General features: G+C 35.8%; 2 protein-coding genes across 2 annotated transcripts; both read left to right on the top strand.

Moving 5' to 3' along the window:
• Positions 1 to 752: 752 nt before the first annotated feature.
• On the top strand, positions 753 to 2,559 carry LOC112735875 (uncharacterized). The gene is made up of 5 exons (XM_072213384.1): positions 753 to 1,032; positions 1,112 to 1,194; positions 1,270 to 1,548; positions 1,656 to 1,732; positions 1,847 to 2,559. Exons 3-5 carry the CDS (start codon positions 1,501 to 1,503, stop codon positions 2,112 to 2,114), a joined length of 393 nt encoding a protein of 130 aa, XP_072069485.1. The 5' UTR covers positions 753 to 1,032; positions 1,112 to 1,194; positions 1,270 to 1,500; the 3' UTR covers positions 2,115 to 2,559.
• Positions 2,560 to 7,402: 4,843 nt separating this feature from the next.
• Positions 7,403 to 12,202, top strand: LOC112738004 (calmodulin-binding protein 60 E). Its single transcript, XM_025788217.3, has 7 exons — positions 7,403 to 8,041; positions 8,632 to 8,707; positions 9,115 to 9,173; positions 9,312 to 9,805; positions 10,384 to 10,544; positions 10,666 to 10,869; positions 10,969 to 12,202. Exons 1-7 carry the CDS (start codon positions 7,932 to 7,934, stop codon positions 11,695 to 11,697), a joined length of 1,833 nt encoding a protein of 610 aa, XP_025644002.1. The 5' UTR covers positions 7,403 to 7,931; the 3' UTR covers positions 11,698 to 12,202.
• The last annotated feature ends 9,268 nt before the right edge of the window (positions 12,203 to 21,470 follow it).

Raw genomic sequence — 21,470 nt, 5'->3', positions numbered from 1 at the left:
CAATCTTGAAAAAATAGAAAAGCATGAATCAAAATAAAGAAAACACTTGCATTACTAATCCATAAAATCAAATAGATCTCCTAACATTTAACAAAAGAATGTTTAGTTACTCATGGTTGAAAAAAAAATAACCTAAAACTAAAGAGTTTCTTGATCCGTAGACTTCAAGATCTCCTTAATTCCCTCTAGATGTGAACCTTGTTCAGTTATTTATAATCTAATTTCCTAACTATTTAAAATTCAAAAACTAATCTTATCTTCTATACATCTGAAGGATAAGATAACTACTTATTCAAATTCGATACAATAATTCAAATCTAACCTAAACTAAATTATAACTACCAAACCTCATCGTTCTAAAAGAAGTGAATGCTAACTAATTATTTAAATCTTGAATCTTGGGTTGATTTTATAGCTTCTTGGGAGTTGAAGTTGGGCTTGGTACTGGCTTCGGATTTGGGCGTTGGGCTTGAAGAATTGGGCGCCCAGCCAAGTCTTGGCGCTGGGCTTGGTGGTTGGGTGCCCAACTTGGAGCAAGGGCGCTGGGGGCCTGTTCTGCGTGCTGGGCACCTGTCCTGGGCACTGGGCTTGCAATTTTGGGCGCCTAGCTCAGAGATTCGGCGCTGGGCTTGGCCTCTTGAAGCATGACGCCAACTTCATTTGAAGTTCACTTGTGTTTTCTTATTAATTTCATCCTGATTTAAAACAACTCCAAACATACGATTAGTCGTCAAAACTCCACAAAAAATATAAGAACTTTTATTTAATTCTAAGAAAACTAAATAAAAAGAAACCTAAAAATAACAAAAGATACCTTGGCATCAGCGGGTGACATACACCAGATGCCTCCACAGCCGTAGTCTCAGACACAGCCTCATCCATAGCTACAATTCAGACCCAGGCACCACCCCAGGCACAGGCATTGTCTAATCCGCAGTCACAACCGACATTGTCGACAACTGGAGCCTCAGGAGAGGGTGCCCCATCTACAGAGCCTGTTAGACAAAGGCTAATGTGGGATGGGGGTGATTGGTATATTTTATATTTATAGGTTTAATTAATTTTATAATTTAATATGCATATGTAGTAAAAATTATTCGCTTAATAACAGTTGGGACCTTCGAAATTGGGAACAGAGAAGATTACTTGGGTTTTCAAGATCACGTTTGCCATCTTTGGTGGCAAATTTTTAAGGTAATAACTGTTTTTTTTTTTAACTTCAAATTATAAACTTATATTATTCTGATTCACTTGTGTTTAATATTGTAGGATCACTTTGAGTTCATCCACAAAGAGGAGCAGAAGATGTACAATGCTTGGCGGGTGAAAGCCACCAATTGCATCTGGGAGATGCTAGAAGACATCCACAACAAGGGTGCTCCTGCAGACTAAATCCTGGACGATATTCTCGCCGAGCTAAAGGAGTATTAGCACATAAGGAATTATTGGGCGATCCGGGCTAATGCCCGAGCTAGTCAAGCATCCAAGACCAGTGGATCCATGAACACCGAAAGGTCTACCACCTACAACGCAACAGGAAAGAAGATGGTTCGTATCATTTAAAATTTTAGTTATTAACTTAATATGTTTACTTTATTATTAATAAAGTTGAAACTAATATAATGACTTCTTAAAATTCTAAACCCAATGGATAGGAGATCGAGCTGGGTTGCAAACCTCGTCAAAGTGAGGTCTTTCAAAGGATGCACACGAGGAAGGATGACCGTACCAAGTGGGTTGACAAGAGATCTGAGAAAGCTTCTGCAAGTTTAGTAAACTGAAATATATCTCAATAAATTATATTCATTTGTTTATTTAAATTGTGTTCAATTTTATTCGATTTCAGATTGAGTTTAACTTTTGACTGGCCAAGGCCCAAGAAGAGAGTGCGACTCAGATTGCACAAGGGCCCTGAGCCACCACCCATATATAAGGATGAGATATGGATGCAGACAGTTGGCAGCCGCAAGCGAAACAGGGACTACGGCATGGGATATCAATCCATCATGACTTCTCTGCGATTCTTTGATGTTGAGTTCACTACCAGTGGAGGTGTAGATATCAGAGAGCTGGTTACACTGCTTAACAGAGAGTTGCAACAAGACATGGAGTGAGAGTTTCAGCAATATTGGACAAGATACACAGAGCTGGAGGCACACTACCAGAAAAAGCGGGACGAGTGGGGGCATGCTCACCAGAGATACGAAGGGGATATCAGAAGTCCCCAGGAGACCATCGTCCACCATCAGTTCGGTCTAGACCAGTGGAAGAATACAGTCACAAAGATATACTCTTTCATGCGGAAGAAGTTGGGGAGCAACTTGTCCAGCAGTGCATCAGCCATGTCGCCTCTTTTTCTACCTAGATGTCCTCCAGTAACATCAACAAGTCTTTGGCCGCTAATTCTACCACCAGCACCACCACCCTAGGACCTCAAGATGGAGCTGACAACGATGGTGACGGCTTCACCTCATATGATTACATGTAGTATACTTGTATTTTCAATTTTGACGATATTTTTCTATTTTTATTTTTTTACTGTATTTTAGTTTGAAATAATCCTACAAATTTAATTACTATTACTTCAATTTTAGTTTGAATAAAAACTCTTTTATATCATTTAATACATATATTAAAATTTAATCATATAATAGGTATTCAAATAAATAGTTAAGGACCGAATATCCTGTATATATGTTTTTAAAAAATTAAAAAGTAAATGCCCATTCTGGTCTCCAATCATTTGTTTGCCAGACAAAGTGCCCCCTGAAGATTGGAAATTGACCAATCGAACCCCAACTAGACATGGAAATGGTTATGACAGACCCTGAAACTGGTTGGGAGACAGTGGAATAATGACATGTTAAGTTTTTAATCACATGGATATTATTAACACCTAACTGGGACAAATCGACCCCCTAGAGTTCAAAAATGGCATTGTCTTGCTTGGTTATATTTTCATAAAATCCATCATTTGCTTTCATCATTTATACTTTACCCTAACCAAGAGAAACTCTTCATCTTCATTCCTTCCAAAAACACACCTGATGTTGATGACTTGCGAGTTAAGGTTTGAAAGAGTAAGCTTCCAGAGGCGACTGCATTTTGTATGTTGAAGTTTCAAATTTTTGTTGGTCCATATTATGAATGTTATATAATGTCAGTTTTGAATGTGATGTAGATGTTTGTGTTGTTGTACATGTGTTTCATCATGGTGGTAGATTTGTTAGACATGGAAGTGGAGTTTTACATTACAGAAATGGAAAGGTGAGAATATTTTCTCCCATGGATATTGATTTTGTGAATAAGAAGGACATAGAAGAATTACTTAAGAGCTTAAGGTATTTTGGAATATAAGACTATTTATTAGTTGGACCCTAGTTGCTCTAACATAGAGCTTGGATTGCACATTTTGAAGGGTGACAAGGAGATTAACGACATGTGTGATTGCACCCTGAACAATGAGGATACAAAGGAGTTTTATATGTTTTTGAGCATCTTGTTAGTGAAGAACATGTGATTGTAGAGACAGAGTCATCTTCTTCTTCATATGTTAGTTATGAAAGTACAGAGAATGAAGCATACAAATCTCCCTCCCACCTAGCTCTTGAGTGAGAACAGTGATTCAAAATCATTAAGAGAAAATAGAAAGAAAAAGAAAAAGATTAGTACACCAAAGAAGACCAAGGTCTCACTGAAAAAGAAGTAGTCATCATGAAAATCCTCAAAGAAGTATGATGGAAAGAGGAGAAAGAGACATGTTTTAAGGAGGGCTATGGATAGTGGGTGAGGTGCAAGTAAGTCAAGTGCAAATAGTTTAGGAAATAATGGAACATGACTTAATGGGTCAAGTGCAAGTGGAGTTGAACCTGGTGCAGGAGTTAGGTCTCATGTCTCAAAAGGGGCTACTGAGGATGTGGGCATACATAATGGGCCAGTAAGGGCAGGTGTTAGAGAACCGAATAGTGGTAATGAGTCTGAGGAGGAGATAATTTATTACTACCCTTGTGTCTTCATAGGATGAAAAGGTTGTTGTTGGTTCTGATTTTAATGAGGAGAATGAATATGGAAATGTGAGGTTTGATATGAAAATTCAATTTGCAACAATAGAGAGGTTTAAGATGGCTTTGAAGAATATTTTTGTGTGAAAAAGCAGGGACTGCATGTACATTAAGAATGAAAAAGAGAGGGTTAGAGCTAGGTGTGCCAAAGAGACATATTCTTGGTTGATATATTGCTAAGAATTCTGCTACACTGTCTTTTGAGGTTAAGACTTTTCATGATGAACATAATTGTGGAAGGAATTATGGGAGTAATTTGGATGATAGGGTGTGGGTGACTGACAAGTTAGTTAAACGTCTAGCAACTCAACACAATTTGACACCAAGGGAGGCCATGGAACACCTCAAGCAGGATTTGAATGTTCAGGTTCATCCGAAGATGATAAATAGAGCTCTTAAGGTTGCCAGAGAGACTGTACTTGGTTATGAGAATGTCCAATATGAAAAGTTCAAGATTATATGTTGGAATTGCATCAAAGTCTCAACTATTTCCTTACAATTTGTGACACTTACAAGAACAAAAATTAAAACTCTCATGAAAGAGTAGATGATTACAATTAATACTCTCATGTGGGTGGTGTTTTGAGATCATGTTTGTTTCCTCCTTTTATTTTTCAACTTGGATAGTTTCTAATTCTCCCTCTAGCTCTAGGCGCTCTGCTATTTTTCGTTCTGGTATACCAAGCTCTGCTAACTTGAGTACGACCACAAATTTAGGTCTTTCTAGCTTCTAGATTGGCATTTTTCATTTTCTAAGGAGGATAGCGTTATGACACGTCCCTCTAATTATTATATCCCTTTTGATGATTTCCATTAATATTTCGTTAATGAAGAATTTTATGCTGAGCAGGGATGTGGCCATTCTTATGCAGAACTAGTTGAAGATTTTAGAACTCTCATAATGACGTTGTATCCTAAGTCATAATTGACAACTTACAATTTCATTCTTGACTTTTATTATGTAGTGTAAACTTCTAAGTGTGGTCCACAAAGGGATATACACATCCGTAATTATTCTTTGTCCCAAAATTCCAATGAGTTTGTCATTATGGAGTTCCAACTCACTATCAGATAAGCATGGAGAGTTAAAGCACCGGTAAAATTTATGTTTGCCAAGCTTCATTGAACAATGAACAATATGTGCATCTTGGTGTTTTCAACAACGGCTGAGAGCCTGAGATTACAAGGTGCTCATTGGCGAATCTGGGACCCTCGATTAGCTCAAATGCTAGATGGGGTTTGGAATGGAGTGCTTTGGGCATAGGTTCAATGTGGAGGCAGTGAGATTGTCTTTTCTTGTTGGTTTATTTGAGGTTGGATTTCCTTCTCCCAAGAAGCCTTTAGAGATCATGTCAATCTCTTTTTGGCCAATTTTGATTTTGGGCTCTTTGTCATCTATGGAAAATGAGTCTTCCTTATCGTCTTATCTTTTCTTAGTATTTTTTTTCGTGTTTACTATGTCTAGCGAGATATTCCTGAAATTCTTCATTCTTAAGCCCTTATTCAACCCATCAGGAAAAGTCTTTGCAATCCTTTGCGTCATGCCCATCGGTTTGGTAATACTTGCACTAAAATCTTGACTTAAGAAGCTCTAGAGCACAACAAAGGGTAAAGAGTTAGGATTCACTCTGTCTAGTGCCCTTTGCTGTATAGCAGGGCTAATGAATATTCAATAGTGTGTAGCAAGTGCTTCGAGTGTCTTTAGTGGGGCGTTAGTCATGCCTTGACTATTCTTCTATAGAGGGAATCTTCCGGGAGTATTCTACAATTACGGTCAGCTTTTAGTGTTGTGGGTTGGTGATTCCATCGTAAGCATTCATGTAGTAGGGTGGTAGAATTTTTTAGGATTTCGTCAACAAAGATCTCCCCAAAAAATGGGAAGGAGACCCTTCCCCTTAGTCCACTGCTTGCTTATGAGGCTTCCCCTTAGGAAACTCTTCCCTAATCGTCCATTGGGGAGTGTTCTTAGAGTTCATGCTCCTCGCGCATGATATTTTCCAAGACCCACACATGCTTTCAAGCTTGGTCCTCAACTTTTTGTACTACTTGTGATTGGATTTGGGAGTCTCATTGTTGGTTTTGTAAAATGTTATGATGGCTGTCACTGGTTCTAAGACAACGAGGTGGTTTAAGGTTTTGGTTTTGAGGCTTGTCACTGACACGTCCTACCATACTTGTGTAAGTTGACATGAGAGATTTATAATCATATTAGTGATAGTAGGTGGTGATTTTGGAATCACTAGTGCAAGTTTCGACAAATAGCATAATTGTTAACTTGGATGTTGACTAGGTTATCTCGAAGGAGAATGACAAACTTCTAATTGACGACCATCCAATGAACCAATGGTGGGGTTACTTGTAAGGAATTTGACGCTAAAATGAGCGTTGGATCAAGTATATGATTAGAGTTAGATGATAGCATATATAAGTGTATAATAAGCCTTTTTTTTTAACAGCGTTATAGAAAATCTTACATAATTTGAATAGATTTCATCTAGATTTAGGCAAAATTCAGCTAATATATGATCCATATTACGCCTTATATGAAATTATGGATTAATGTGTCTCAAAAAAAGCATTATTGGATGGATCATCCATGGTCTTAGAATAACCAATGAATGACGTTGACTCTTTTTCCTTAAATGAATTATTGTACGAATAACATCAATATTTTTTAGAGTAAAATATTATTTTGGTTCCTAGCATTTAGATCAAGTCTTAATATGGTGCCTAACATTTTAGATGTCTTATTTCAGTCCTAAAAAAATTTAAATTTTTTATTTTAGTCTCAAAAAGTTTTAAATATATTCAATATTGTCCCACAATTAAATTTGAACAAACAATTAGCATATTAAAGAGCAAATAACGTTTAATTTCGGTACATAAGTAAATCAATCCACAAACGATCACCAACGTAATTGTTTTTTTTTTTTATTCTAGAGTGCTAATGATTAATTGATTGGATTTGAAATTTTTTTTACAAAAAAGAGATTGACATAAAAAAATGTTACAAGAATATTTTGATTATGTTTTTCTAATATACGAAAGAATATATGACTTAACAATAACATTGTTAATATCTACGTTAATCATTTTATAAATTATTCGTGTCAAATTTAACGATAAAATAATATTAAATCTACTTAATTTTTTTTTTTAAATATGACATTTAAAATATTAAGAACCAAATTATAATTTATGTCAAAAGATTAGAGAGTAAAATAATATTTTATTATAAAACGTAAATGACAGGCGACGCTGAATAGATAAACGTAATTAAGGAAAACATGCGTGGGTAATTATGTCTATTCAACCTAACACTAGCAAATGACGAAGTCAATGACACAAGTGAGACACCGCGAAACGCGCTTTCAGTATTTTTTTTTTTCAACGTTCATGCACACACAAGACCCCAACCCAGCTGTGACCTGCAATCATATCAATTATGAATAATGTATTATGAAATTCCAATAAAGAAAGACACTTTAAATTAATTAATTAATTAAAATACGAGCACTATGTGTAGATTAAAGATTTATTCATTGTTAGATCCATGCTACAGTGACCCACCATAGGTATTTTACCTTTTATGTCCTAATCCTAGATCCCACTAAGCTATTGCCAAGGCAACAATCTTGCCCTCCTTGTTTCTTTTCTTTTTTGGATCGGTTTCAGAACTCAAAAAGTGTTAAGGTTTAGCAATTAGCCCTAACAAGATTTTTAGTTTTACTTCCTCCACTGTTGTGCTTCTGGGAAGCTTCTTAGGTACACATGTTCTTCTATACGGATCACTAAGACAAAGAAAGACTAGTAAGTTTCCAAATTTAGAAATCATTCAAAGATATTATCGGAATTGGATAAGTTCTAGAAATGGAAAGTTCCAAGAACAATAGAGTGGAGAAGAGAGGGTATGACTTGGTTGAGGAGGGTGATGATCGATTAACACAGCCAAAGAAGCCTAAACTACCTGGTTTAGCAAGGTACTCTATGTTGCAATACAAATTCAAGTGTTTCAGTCTCTGCTCTTGGCTAAGTTGTTAATTAATTTAATTATTATTGGTTAAGAACCTAAACTGTATTATCAAACTTCTTATTATGTTTTTTTCCTTTTATTTTTTCGGGAGGAGGCTATACGATCGGATATGCACCGTCAAATACGGTGTCTAATCTCATGTTGGCTTGTAAACTCCTCCCAGAATTTTAAAGCTTTTCTATATCCACTTGTTAATAGACCCGGATTTTTCTTGTGTTGTTTATTAACAATCTAATTACATTTTTTGTGTGTATGATATACATTGCTATTGATGTTGACTTGTGTCTAATGGATCTTGATAACACTAAAGCAGTTGTCTGATCATTTTTTCGTGAGGCTTGATTGTTGAACTCTCTAATCTAATGCAAAAGTAGCAATTTGAACTTTCGGAACAACCCTGTATGTTGGATATTTTGACAAGATAATAAATCTCATTGGTTGATTATTTCAATTTAAACATGTTAATTTTAATTCCGTATATGTTCCATAATTCATGCTTCCTCGAACTAACTCCATTGATTTACTTAAAATTTATAGTGTGATTGTGGAAGCTTTGAAGGTAGATAGTCTGCAGAGACTTTGCTCATCTCTGGAACCTCTACTCAGAAAAATTGTGAGTTATAGTTTCTTCCTTTGTATTAAATCTTGCATATTTGTCAATATATATATATATATATATATATAATCTGCAATTAATCACACCTACAAAAATATTTAATGTTGTGCGTTGCATACTAACCAAACCCCTCCCCACTAGACCACTCCCACAATGCATGAATACTTGTTTAAAACAGAATTGAGTTTATAATAGTTTTCAGAACAAATTGAGGCTAACACTCTTCACTTGATTTGAAGCATTATTGGTTTTTTGTTTGATCTAAAGAATTCAATATTAAATTTATTGTTTTATTTGGACGTAGCTGTATATGGAAGAATCATTTAAAGTAATCAAGATCTTCAGTCCTTATGATGTTTTGTAAGGTACCGTTTTAATTCTTCTAACTCTTATGAACTATATAGGTCAGTGAAGAAGTGGAGCGTGCTTTGGCAAAACTAGGCCCTGCTAAACTGGCTGAAAGGTGTGTTCCAGCCTCATATTCAAATTTCTAAGTCAAACTTCTCCACTTTTTGTAATACTTTTCTGCAGGTTATGATAAGCAATTTATTTTGATGAATTTTCTGTTAAGCATGAATTACTTACATTTAGCTTGCATTAGATCTTTTCCATCAAGAATTGAAGGTCCAAAGGCAAAGAATTTGCAGCTTCATTTCCGAACAAGAATGCCACCTCACTTGTTCACAGGTGGGAAGGTGGATGGAGAGCAAGGAGCAGCCATCCATGTTGTGCTGCTAGATCCCAACACGGGCAATGTGGTTCAAGTTGGACCAGAATCAGTCGCCAAGTTGAATGTTGTGGTTCTTGAGGGTGACTTTAATGAGGAAAGTGATGATGAATGGACAATAGAGCACTTTGAAAGCCACGAAGTGAAGGAACGTGAAGGGAAAAGGCCACTTCTCACTGGAGATTTGCAAGTTAGCCTAAAGGAAGGCGTAGGAACCTTAGGTGATCTTACTTTCACTGACAATTCTAGCTGGATTAGAAGTAGAAAATTCAGGCTTGGTGTTAAAGTAGCTCCTGGGTATTGTGAGGGAATCCGTGTTCGCGAGGGAAAGACTGAAGCCTTTGCTGTTAAAGATCATAGAGGAGAATGTGAGTTTTTCGAATGTTTTTCCTTTGTTCTTTTGATGATAAAATAAATTTTGTGCCTGTCCAGCTTGGAGAAATTTGATAATTAAAACTGCAATTGCAAGGCATGGATTGCAAAACTCGTAAAAGAAAACAAAAATTGACTTTTGCATCTTACTCTGATTTTTTAAAATTAATGGATTTTCATTATATGCGGAAAAATTTGCAGGTGTGTGTGTACACCATATAGCAGATAACATGTAAAATATAATAAACGATCTGTATCTCAAACCACAGACATAAGAATATGGAAGATGTAAAATTCTATCTGTAGTTGGCATGTTTCCTTTGCATTTTATTAAATCAGCAAGCAATATCCTACAATCTAACTGTAGAAAAACAACCTGGAGATGAAAAATGATGCAAAGATACTCTACATAATTGAACTCTTCCTTTTCTAAACTGTTTCTTCTTTGATTTGATGTATGACTACAACCTTCTGAACTTCTGATTGGTATGGTAAAGTTTTTCAGTATTTAGGCTTTGGACAAGTCTTGTTTCCTTAAAATTTCTCTAAGCAAATCATTTTCTGTAACTTGCAGTGTACAAGAAACACTATCCACCTGCTTTGCATGATGAAGTTTGGCGACTGGATCGCATAGCTAAGGACGGTGCACTTCACAAAAAATTGATTCAAGCAAAAATAGTAACTGTAGAAGATTTCCTGCGTCTTCTTGTTCGGGATCCACAGAGGTTAAGAAGCGTAAGAATTCAATGACATATGTTCTAAACATCCATATCATCTCTTAGACAGTTTTTTTCCCCTTTATTTACTCCTGAAACTTCTTTCTAGAAATTTCCTTATTTGGCACCTTTTGCTACAGACACTCGGAAGCGGAATGTCGAACAGGATGTGGGAGAATACTGTGGAGCATGCCAAGACATGTGTCTTGGGTGGTAAGCTTTTCGTTTACTACACTGATGAAACCCACAGCACTGGCATTGTGTTCAACCATATATATGAGTTGAGAGGCCTCATTGCTGAGGGGCAATTCTGCACTTTGGAATCACTTACTCCAAATCAGAAGGTCAGTTTTCTGTACTAATTAAAATTTGAAAGCATTTAATTTGATCATTTATCTGACTGGTAACTAAATTCACTCAATTATATATAATTTCTATTACAGATGTCTGTGGATTCCTTGGTGAAGAAAGCATATGACAATTGGAACCAAGTTATTGAATATGATGGAAAAGTCTTAAATTCTCTTATGAATTCCAGAAAGGGATCAAGATCTGTATCTTCTATAATTAATCATAATGATGTCACAGGGCAGCAACCGCACACATCTGCAAAGAATAGGCTGCCATATGTACCCTCTTTACAAAATCAACCTTTGCAAATAGCGAATAACTACTCCTCAAGTTCTGATTTAACTGATTACCAGTTTGAAAGATCCAATAATGACATGGTAGGGACATCAGTGAATAACTCTCAACTAGCATTTTCTGGCATCATGAACTACCTACCGGGCGAAAATCCTGAAGTTGAAGGTACATATTTCTCGGGAGATTGGTCTAGGCCGAGAAATTCACAAGGACTGGAAGACATTGTTGCCGAAGAACTCCGTCTTAGGAGTTCAGAGATGTTGGAGAGTGATGATATGCAGAGGTTGCTGAAGACTATTAATGCTGGAGTCAGTATGTCGACCAATTTCAGTCAGTCTAATGAAGGTTCATACACCTACAGCCTGCAGTATGAGCCTCAAATGTATCATTCGTTTGCCGAGGATCAGGGAAAGTCATCAGGGAAAGCTGTTGTTGGATGGCTTAAGCTCAAAGCAGCATTGAGATGGGGCATATTTATCAGGAAAAAAGCTGCTGAAAGGAGAGCACAGCTCACTGAGTTGAATTGAGTTAAAATATTTGAAAGTGGGATATTTTCAACTCATTTTAAGCAAGGTGCTTGGTTATGTGGTTCTTGGAATTTTACAAAAGCAACCTATTTCATTGCTTTGAAGGCTTGAGAAAAAGTGTAAAAAAATTCTGTTTCAGGGTTTCAACAGTGGGTTGAAGGTGGTAGTACCACCGCGGAATAATGTGCAAAATTCTGAAGTGCGATCCAGAACATGCTTATTACTGATGGAACAACCTTTACTTTTCACTGAGGCTAAATGTTAGGCAGCAGCATCTAATAGTATTTTGTGGATTTTTGCATTTTTATTGTGTAATTTAATTATGATTTATATTTTCATTCTTTACTTTTACTTTTATTTATCGGAAACTTGTATTCAGTGTTTTAATGTTTGTTTTAGTCTATTTGTTATCTCATAGTTTTATCTTGAAGTATTTGTAAGCTCGTCACATAATGTAATAAGTTGATCTGTAATGGAGAAAATTAGAGAATATTTTATTTTCAAATGATAGAAACGTAATTCAGATTTTCCTGGTCAGTAATCCAAGCTTAGGTGTATTCTACTAACTATTTTCTCATATGATTCATTGAATCTAAATATTAAAATATTTTTTCTTTGTTTACCAACAATTGTGTTAAAGAGGTGCTAACTTTAGATGTAGATTCTTAGCTAGGTTAACTTACAAAAGATTTTTTTCGCTTAAGTCAACCAAAGCTTAAGCAGTATAAAAATTATGATTAGATAGTATAGTTTAAATATATATTAAACTCTTCATTTATAATTTTTGAAAAAGAATTTGGAGAGAATCTGAATCGATTCGTACAAAATTTAAATGTATAAAATTTTGCAATTGAAACAAAAATAGTATTGAATTCTAAAATATATGATTTTTATAAAAAAATTTGTAATTTAATTGATTGACCGCTAATATATAAATTAAATAAAATAAATTCAAAATTATAAAAAGAAAAGTAGTCTATCTATAATACAAGATGAGATGAGATCATATAAAAAATATAATTAATTCTTTCCTTGTATAAGTTACTGATTATTTCTCGAAAGATTTATATTTAATATCGATATTTTAGCAACAAATTTAATTTAATTTCTTCTTCATATAAAAAAGCTTAGGATTTGTTTAGTTGTTCATAAGGTCTTAAGAGATGTTTATCAATAATAATTATAATAATCAAAAGAAATTATAATAATAATAAATAAATAAATAATTGAGATGGTGAGAGCTATTCTTCAATTTCTACTTAACCCCTAAATTCATCACCTTTCTTCCAATCCTCTGAACGTCGATACACAGACAAACAATGCACACAAAGAAAACACAAGTAGTTCATAGTTACAGCAAACAGAACACATAACAGTTAAGCATGAAATAACAAGTAGGCAATCACAAGAAAGCAAACCAAAGCAAACTGACAAATGCATATGATGTATGCCTTTTCTACTGGTGGTGAGCTTACGTGTCAGTTACTTTGCCAAAACCTAATATACCCGGTAGCTAACTCGGATATTGTCTCTTTGACAAGCCTCCACACTCTTAAGATATAGTGCCCGTCACACTCTCGGGATATAGTATCCGTCATACTCATGAGATATAGTGTCCTTCGCATTTCCTGGGACAAAGTGTTCCCACACTCTTGAGATATAGTGCCCGCCACGCTCTCGGGATATAATGCCCATCACGCTCTCGGGATATAATACCCATCACACTCATGGGATATAGTGTCCGACACACTTCCCAGGGTAAGGTGCTCCCACACTCTTGGGATATAACTCCCGCCATGCTCTCGGGATATAGTGCCCGTCACACTCATGGGATATAGTGTCCGACACACCTTACAACAGAGAGAAAACTCAACATACTCATGATCAACAATCTCAATCAGATTTTAATGTCATATTCATTCATAATCATCCACATTCATACATTTAATATCATTATACTTCCTCAATTAGCCAACCATAGCCACAATCACTGTCTACCAGGGATATAGTGCTCGACACACTTTCTAATCACACCCATTATATCTCATTACCACCCTTATACCCTCTCTCATATATTCACATTTCATCAACTCACTTTACTTCTTCCTTCACCAGCAAGTCATCTCCCTCATAGGCCTAACCATACTTCGCTACCCATAATTCATCATTTAGGCTTTAAACAAGAGTAAAAATGGTTTTGAAAGTTGGAGAAATGCATTAAAAATAAAAAATTAAAGTTTGAAGAAACAGGGGGTTCGCGTACACATCACTACGCCCGCTTATGCATCATTTAAAAAGTCGCCCATTCTGCATACGCGCCACTCAGCTGCATACGTGGAAGCTATGGGTAGAGACCACCATCCGTGTATAGAGGGGGCTCCTGTACGCGGGCTTAGCAGCAAAAGCAAAAAGCTGCTAAGTCCCAAAATTCCTGTTTTGTACACCAAATTTTGAACGCGCATCACTTTCTCGTTTTAAAACATTTTTCCTCCGTTCTACGAACTGTGTAAACCTCTCGGATCCAATTTTCTTTCTAACAAGTTTGGAAAAAATCAGGAGTTCGAAGGCCAAGTTATACTCCGTCAAAGTTGGTATAAAATCATAACTTTCATTAAATTACAAACCTCCACTTTCAAAAACCTACGATTTCCAAACCATTTCAAAACTAACCCATCCTCACCACAACAGCATCAAAACTCTCCCTTGTCATCAATCTCCATTCGATGATTCAAGTCCAAATAATATCCAATATACCACATCAATAATCACATTCATAATACTTAATCCCAACCAACAACAACATCAACGGTTCATTTCCTATCTTAAGGTCTCTAGCTTAAGTTTTCACAATACATTATATTTTAGATACGAGAAACCGAAACCATACCTTGGCCAATTTTGCTATAAACCTGGAACACTTCAAGTGTTCCTGCACCACAAGCTTATCAACACAGCCCCTCACCGAGGAACCTAGCTTCCAAAATCGATCTCAAGCTCCCATATCCTCAAATTAATTCCACTTCTCAACCAATTTCCAATCTAACAACATAATTACAACTATAATTAACATAGAATTCTCTAACTCAATATTTCACAAGGAAATTGAGGAAGCTTACCTTGTCCACAACTCAAGTGAGCTAAACCCAACAAAACTCGCAAGTTAACTTGAACCTAAACACCAAAATTAAACAAGATTCAAAATGGATACACATTGAATTTCGAAATTGGGAAGGAGAGAATCTGAAATTGGGAATTGGATTCTATATCTAATTAATGATTGGGCTTTGTAGAGCTCGACGCCCTGATCGCGTGGCCGCAAACGGTGCAGCAATCAGAGTTCTGAATCAAAAGTTATCTTGATTTGAAGTAAGAATAAGGGTTAGGTTTTGTGTTCATTGTTCCCTTTCCCATTTCAGCATGAATTGCGTATGAGGGGGAGAAGAGGATGCTGAGCTCTTTTTGTTTAATGAGGCTTGGTTGGGCCTTGAGCCTAATACGGGTCCGGTTCGTTCGATTTGACCTGTTCGGCCTAATCTTTGGCCAAATTCTTTGAAACTAGTGTCAAAATTTCTATTTTAATTAATTCTACCTCATTAAATTATAAAATTTTATTTTCTATTTCTTGCATTAATAATTGATTTATTTGATAATTATTCATTAATTTCTCATATTTTACATCCTACCCCCCTAACAGAAATTTTTGCCCCTCGAAAATTTTGGTTACTAAAGAAAGTAGATGGAAGCACTCTCCGAATACCTCACCCTCGAAACTATCAATCTCCGTCAGGTCCATTACCGCCTTCATCACTGTTCCCAGTTTGGATGTGTCATCCTCTCAGTAGTAGCTCACGTAATGGTAGCCATCTTCTCTAGAGCGGCCATAAGAATCAACCGGATAACCTCGCTCGCGTCCACGAGACACCGTTTGGGTCTTGTCCACATCGACCAATTGATATTAAGGTGATCAGTCTTAATATCTAAAGTCTAGTGCTTCGAATCTCCAAAGGTAATGTTCATGAACATTTATGCTATATATGTTAAGCAGACATCCTAAATAGCATGTACACACAGCCAGAGAATACTCAGAAGCATAGTTAGTCTATTCTCCAGGCTCTACAGGAACGAACTACTCTGATATCATAATGTAACACCCTACCACACAAAACTTTACACCTAGGATGTAAAACAGAAGTGGTGAGGTGCTACGACCTCTAAAAGTAAAATTATATATATGTAATAGTTGAAAATAATTTCTATCTAGGAGCCTTTTGAAGGAAGATATTAAACAAAAGCGTTAAATCGAAAAGCACAATACTCACGTAAAGGTTAACATAAACGAAGCAAGATATGACTACACTAATCATTGGTATATACAAAAGAGTTCTAAGGTACAGATAGCAAAGCTTTTGACCCGGCTTGCGAAGTTAAAACCGGCCAGAGCATATATACATATATATACATACCCATATCAACCCAAAAGATAAAATATAACAGCCTGTTTCTCCACATCAACCTCTAAGAGGGACACACCAGTATATATACATATAGGAGAAATCTAGGGTAGAAGTACAAGATACAATATAAAACATAAGTCCCAAAAATATGCTTTGCTTGCCCGAGTCCCAAATGCTCACAAGGGTGCCTCCCGACCTGCATCTAAAAAATAACAATACATTATGGAATGAGAATCAGAGGTTTTCAGCATAGTAACAATGCCCACATCTCTAACATATAATGTCCCAGGAAAGCCGAAGGCGATCCTAGAACTCCCAACAACAGATTCAGACTTAAAACTAAAATTTAAAACCGTAAACAGGGTAGACTATCTAAGGTTCTTAATTTTATCTCAATTTCTAACTTAACCCCTAAGTTCATCACCTTTCCTCCAATCCTTCGAAGCCGATACACACACAAACAATGCACACAAAGAAAATACAAGTAGTTCACAGTTACAGCAAACAGAACACATAACAGTTAAGCATGAAATAACAAGAAGGCAATCCCAAGAAAGAAAACCAAAGCAATTAGAAAAATACATATGATGCATGACTTTCCTATTGGCCGTGAGCTCACGTGTCGGTTACCTTCCCAAAACCTAACACACCCGGTAGCTAACTCAGATATTCTCTCTCTGACATGCCTCCACACTCTTGGGATATAATACCCGTCACACTCTCGGGATATAGTGTCCGTCACACTCATGGGATATAGTGCTCATCGCATTTCCTGGGACAAAGTATTCCCATACTCTTGGGATATAGTGCCCGCCACGCTCTCGGGATATAGTGCCCGTCACACTCATGGGATATAGTACCCGACACACTTCCCAAGGTAAGGTGCTCCCACACTCTTGGGATATATTTCCCGTCACACTCATGGAATATAGTATCCGACACACCTTACAACAGAGAGAAAACTCAACATACTCATGATCAACAATCTCAATCAGACTTCAATATCATATTCTTTCATAATCATTCACATTCATACATTCAATATCATTATGCTTCCTCAATTAGCCAACCATAGCCACAGTCACTGTCTACCAGGGATATAGTGTCCAGCACACTCTCCAATCACACCCATTATATCTCATTACCACCTTTATACCCCCTCTCAAATACTCACATGTCATTAACTCACTTTACTTCTTCCTTCACCAACAAGTCATCTCCCTCATAGGCCTAACCATACTTCGCTACCCATAATTCATCATTTAGCCTTTAAACAAGAGTAAAAAGGGTTTTGAAAGCTGGAGGAATGCATTAAAAATAAAAAAAAAAATTGAAGTTTGAAGAAACAGGGGACTCGCGTACGCATCACTACGCCCGCTTATGCATCATTTAAAAAGTCGCCCATTCTGCGTACGCGCCACTCAGCCACGTACGCGGAGGCTTTGGACAGAGACCACCATCCGCGTATAGAGGGGCTCCGCGTATGTGGGCTTAGCAGCAAAAGCAAAAAGCTGCTAAGTCCCAAAATGCCTGTTTTGCACACCAAACTTTGAACGCGCATAACTTTCTCGTTTTAAATTAATTTTCCTCCGTTCTTTGAACGGTGTAAACCTCTCGAATCCAATTTTCTTTCTAAATAAGTTTGATAAAAATCGAGAGTCCAGAGGCCAATTTATACAACATCAAATTTGGCCAAAAATCATAAATTTCATTAAATTACAAACCTCTACTTTCAAAAACCTACCATTTTCAAACCATTTCAAAACTAACCCATCCTCACCACAACAGCATCAAAACTCTCCCTTTTCATCAATCTCCATTCAATGATTCAAGTCCAAACAATATCAAATATACCTCATCATTCATCATTATCAACACAACGTCAACTTCATCACCAACATAGTACCAACAACAACTTCAAATTCACTAATCAATATGCATATCAACCAATATAACACATAAGGGTACACACGCATTATTCATAGGAATCTCAATCACAGCCTCCAACTCAATAATCACATTCATAATACTCAATCCCAACCAACAACAACATCAATGATTCATTTTCTATCTTAGGGTCTCTAGCCTAGGTTTTCACAATATATTATATTTTAGATACAAGAAATCAAAACCATACTTTGGCCAATTTTTCGATAAACCCAGAACACTTCAAGCATTTCCGCACCACAAGCTTATCAACACAGCCCCTCACCGAAGAACCTAGCTTCCAAAATCGATCTCAAGCTCCCATATCCTCAAATTAATTCCACTTCTCAACCAATTTCCAATCTAACAAGATAATTACAACTATAATTAACATAAAATTCTCTAACTCAACATTTTATAAGAAAATTGAGGAATTTTACCTTGTCCACAGCTCAAGTGAGCTAAATCCAACAAAACTCGTAAGCTAACTCGAACCTAATCACCGAAATTAAACAAGATTCAACATGGATACACATTGAATTTCGAAATTGGGAAGGAGAGAATCTGAAATTGGGAAGTGGATTCCATACCTAATTAATGACTGGCCTTTGTAGAGCTCGACGCGCTAGTCGTGTGGCCGCAAACGGTGTGGCGATCGGAGTTCCGGATCAAAAGTTATCTTGATTTGAAGTAAGAACAAGGGTTAGGTTTTGTGTACATTGTTTCCTTCCCATTTTAGCGTGAATTGCTTATGAGTGGGAGAAGAGGATGCTGAGCTCCTTTTGTTTAATGAGATTTGGTTGGCCTTAGGCCCAATACGGTTCCAGTTCGTTCGGTTTGGTCCGTTTGGCTCGATTTTTGGTCAAATTCTTTGAAATTAGTATCAAAATTTTTATTTTAATTAATTATACCTCATTAAACTATAAAATTTTATTTTCTAATTTTTTAGATTAATAATTAATTTATTTGCTAATTATTCATTAATTTCTCCTGTTTTACAGAACCCTTGAAGGGTGGTAACGTCCGGATTTTAGGAGAGGTGCTGTCGAAATTTTTATAAGTATTTAAGTGAATTTAAATAATTGGGATTGATTGGTGAAATGAAATGATCTTTAAGTCTCTTTTTGGGGGGGGGGGTGGGGAAGTCTTGAACTAAAGAAATGAGTTTTTGTTTGATTAATTTTGGTTTAAAGATTATGTTTTTGAGGAGTTTTAGGGAAAAAAAAGAGTAATATAAGTGTGTATTTAAGAATAAACAATTTTCGAGTCTTTGAGAAAAAAATTTGAACTTGAAAAGAAGTTGAAGTTGGTTAATTTGACTGATACATTCTATTTTGAGAAGTTTAAAGGAGTTAAAATATTTGAATTTGATTTGGTGAAAATGAAATTGATTTCAAGACTTTTTGGAAATGTATCAACTTAAAAGTGAAGCTGAAAATCATTTTGGGAAAATTTTATAATTTTGGTTTAAAATAAGATTGGTTCTCACTCTCCTAAATTTTAGAGACCTTGTCATGGGATTTAATTAATAAATCCTGATTTAAATTAATTAAGTGATTGATTTAAGAATAAATGATTTCTTTTAGTCTTTTAAAAGAGGTTTAAACTTGAAATGGTTTTGAAGTTAGCTTGAAAAATTTTGGTTAAGTGAAAATTGAATTTTATAGAAGAAGAACTAGTTTTAAGTGCTTGTTTGAGTGTCATTATTTTGATAAAAAAAGATCTTTTTTCAATGAAAAATATATTTTTTATTTTTTTTGTGTATTTGGCAAATTTTTAGTAGTAAAAGTAAAAGTACTAGAAAAATAAAAAAATTTCTTTTTTGAGAAGTTACAATTTACATTTTTTTAAGTGAAGTTACTTTGAAGGTTTTGTAAAATGTTACAAAAAGTGGTATTGATTTTAAAGAAAAATGATTTGAGAAAAAGATTATTCTTGGCGTGATTTAAATTAAATGGATATTGATATTGAAAGTAAATGGGTCAAGAATGATTTTGAATTGGGATAAAGATGAGTATAAATACTTTGTTTTGATTATGATTATGAATTGAGTCTGATTGTGATCTGATTCACTACGCTGGCAAGGGCTGAGGTTAATCTCGCTTGCATACTGAACTGATATGTATTTTGGCAAGGTCTGGGTGTTATCCCTCTTGCATATTGATTCGAGTTTTGCTCCGAACAAAGATGGTGGTCAATCCTGCTTGTTCGCGATTCCGAGCAGGTACAGCGGTTAGTCCCGCTTGCTTGAGATCCCGGGTAAGGACGGTGGTTAATTTTGCTTACTCTCGCGATTCTCTCTGGTTGCAAGGTAACAGGGCACTCTCCCTCTAACGGTGACATGGCACTCTCCCTCTAACGGCCAGCCGATATGCTGAAATATTAGTGCGCAACAGAGATACAATGTCTAGGTTAGCTACCGGATGTGTCGGATTCTGGCAGTTTAACTGACACGTGAGCTCATGGCTAATAGGACAGGCATGCATCATGTGCATCTATGTGACATCGTTTGGGTGTGCATATTGTATTTGGTTTGCTTATATGAATATTTATGTTTGATTACTAATTGCTATACTTGCTGCAATTGCTCTTGATTGTGTTTGAACTTCATTACTTGTAATTGTGATTGGTTAGTTGGATTGTGGTGGATTGAGTGCTGATTGATTATACTTGGGCCGAAGACCGTGATTGATTTATGTTTAAGGTTTAGTAAAGTATGAAAAATCAAGCTGGTTCAGCATAGACTTAATAAACCTATACTTGGAACAGGTTGGTTGTTCATACAGTTTACGTAACTTTTAAAATTTTCATAATGGAAATATAATTTTGGATTTTCAAATAATTAACCATTAGTTTTCAAAAAGATTCATAAGACTAGTGATGATCACTGTGGTTGAAAACAATTTTCTTTTATATATCTTCTTATGACAATTTTGAAACTCTTATGGTGAGACCGTGTGGTTAGGTTCTCACCCCTTACAGACTTCTCTTTCTAGGACGGACGAGGTAGCTTATGAAGAGATATTTGCGCTTTTGCTTATGCAATATTGTTGTATTAATTTAGTTATTATTTTTCCTTGCTATGTATATTATGTTTTTGTAAAGAGTGATAGGAGTCGTGATTGTAATGACATGTCATGTTTATAAGTTATTTGTCTAAAGAACTATTATTATTATATATATGAAGTGATGTGATTGGTTTTGTATGTGTGTACGTATGTTTTCAAGAAAAAGTATTTTCGGTTTTCACAAAAAAGTTTATATGGTTTCGAGTTAAAGGCTCCCATTTTGTTATTAAGTATATAGAAGTTATCATAATATCTTCGCTATCAAAGTAGCGCAGCCGGAAGTGTGACATTCTAATAGTAAGGGTGTTACACTATCCACCTTTGT

This window comes from Arachis hypogaea, chromosome 13 (assembly GCF_003086295.3).
Source record: "Arachis hypogaea cultivar Tifrunner chromosome 13, arahy.Tifrunner.gnm2.J5K5, whole genome shotgun sequence".
NCBI lineage: Eukaryota > Viridiplantae > Streptophyta > Magnoliopsida > Fabales > Fabaceae > Arachis > Arachis hypogaea.
Note: the sequence above shows the minus strand (reverse complement) of the source record. Positions and strands in the feature narration are given on the sequence as shown.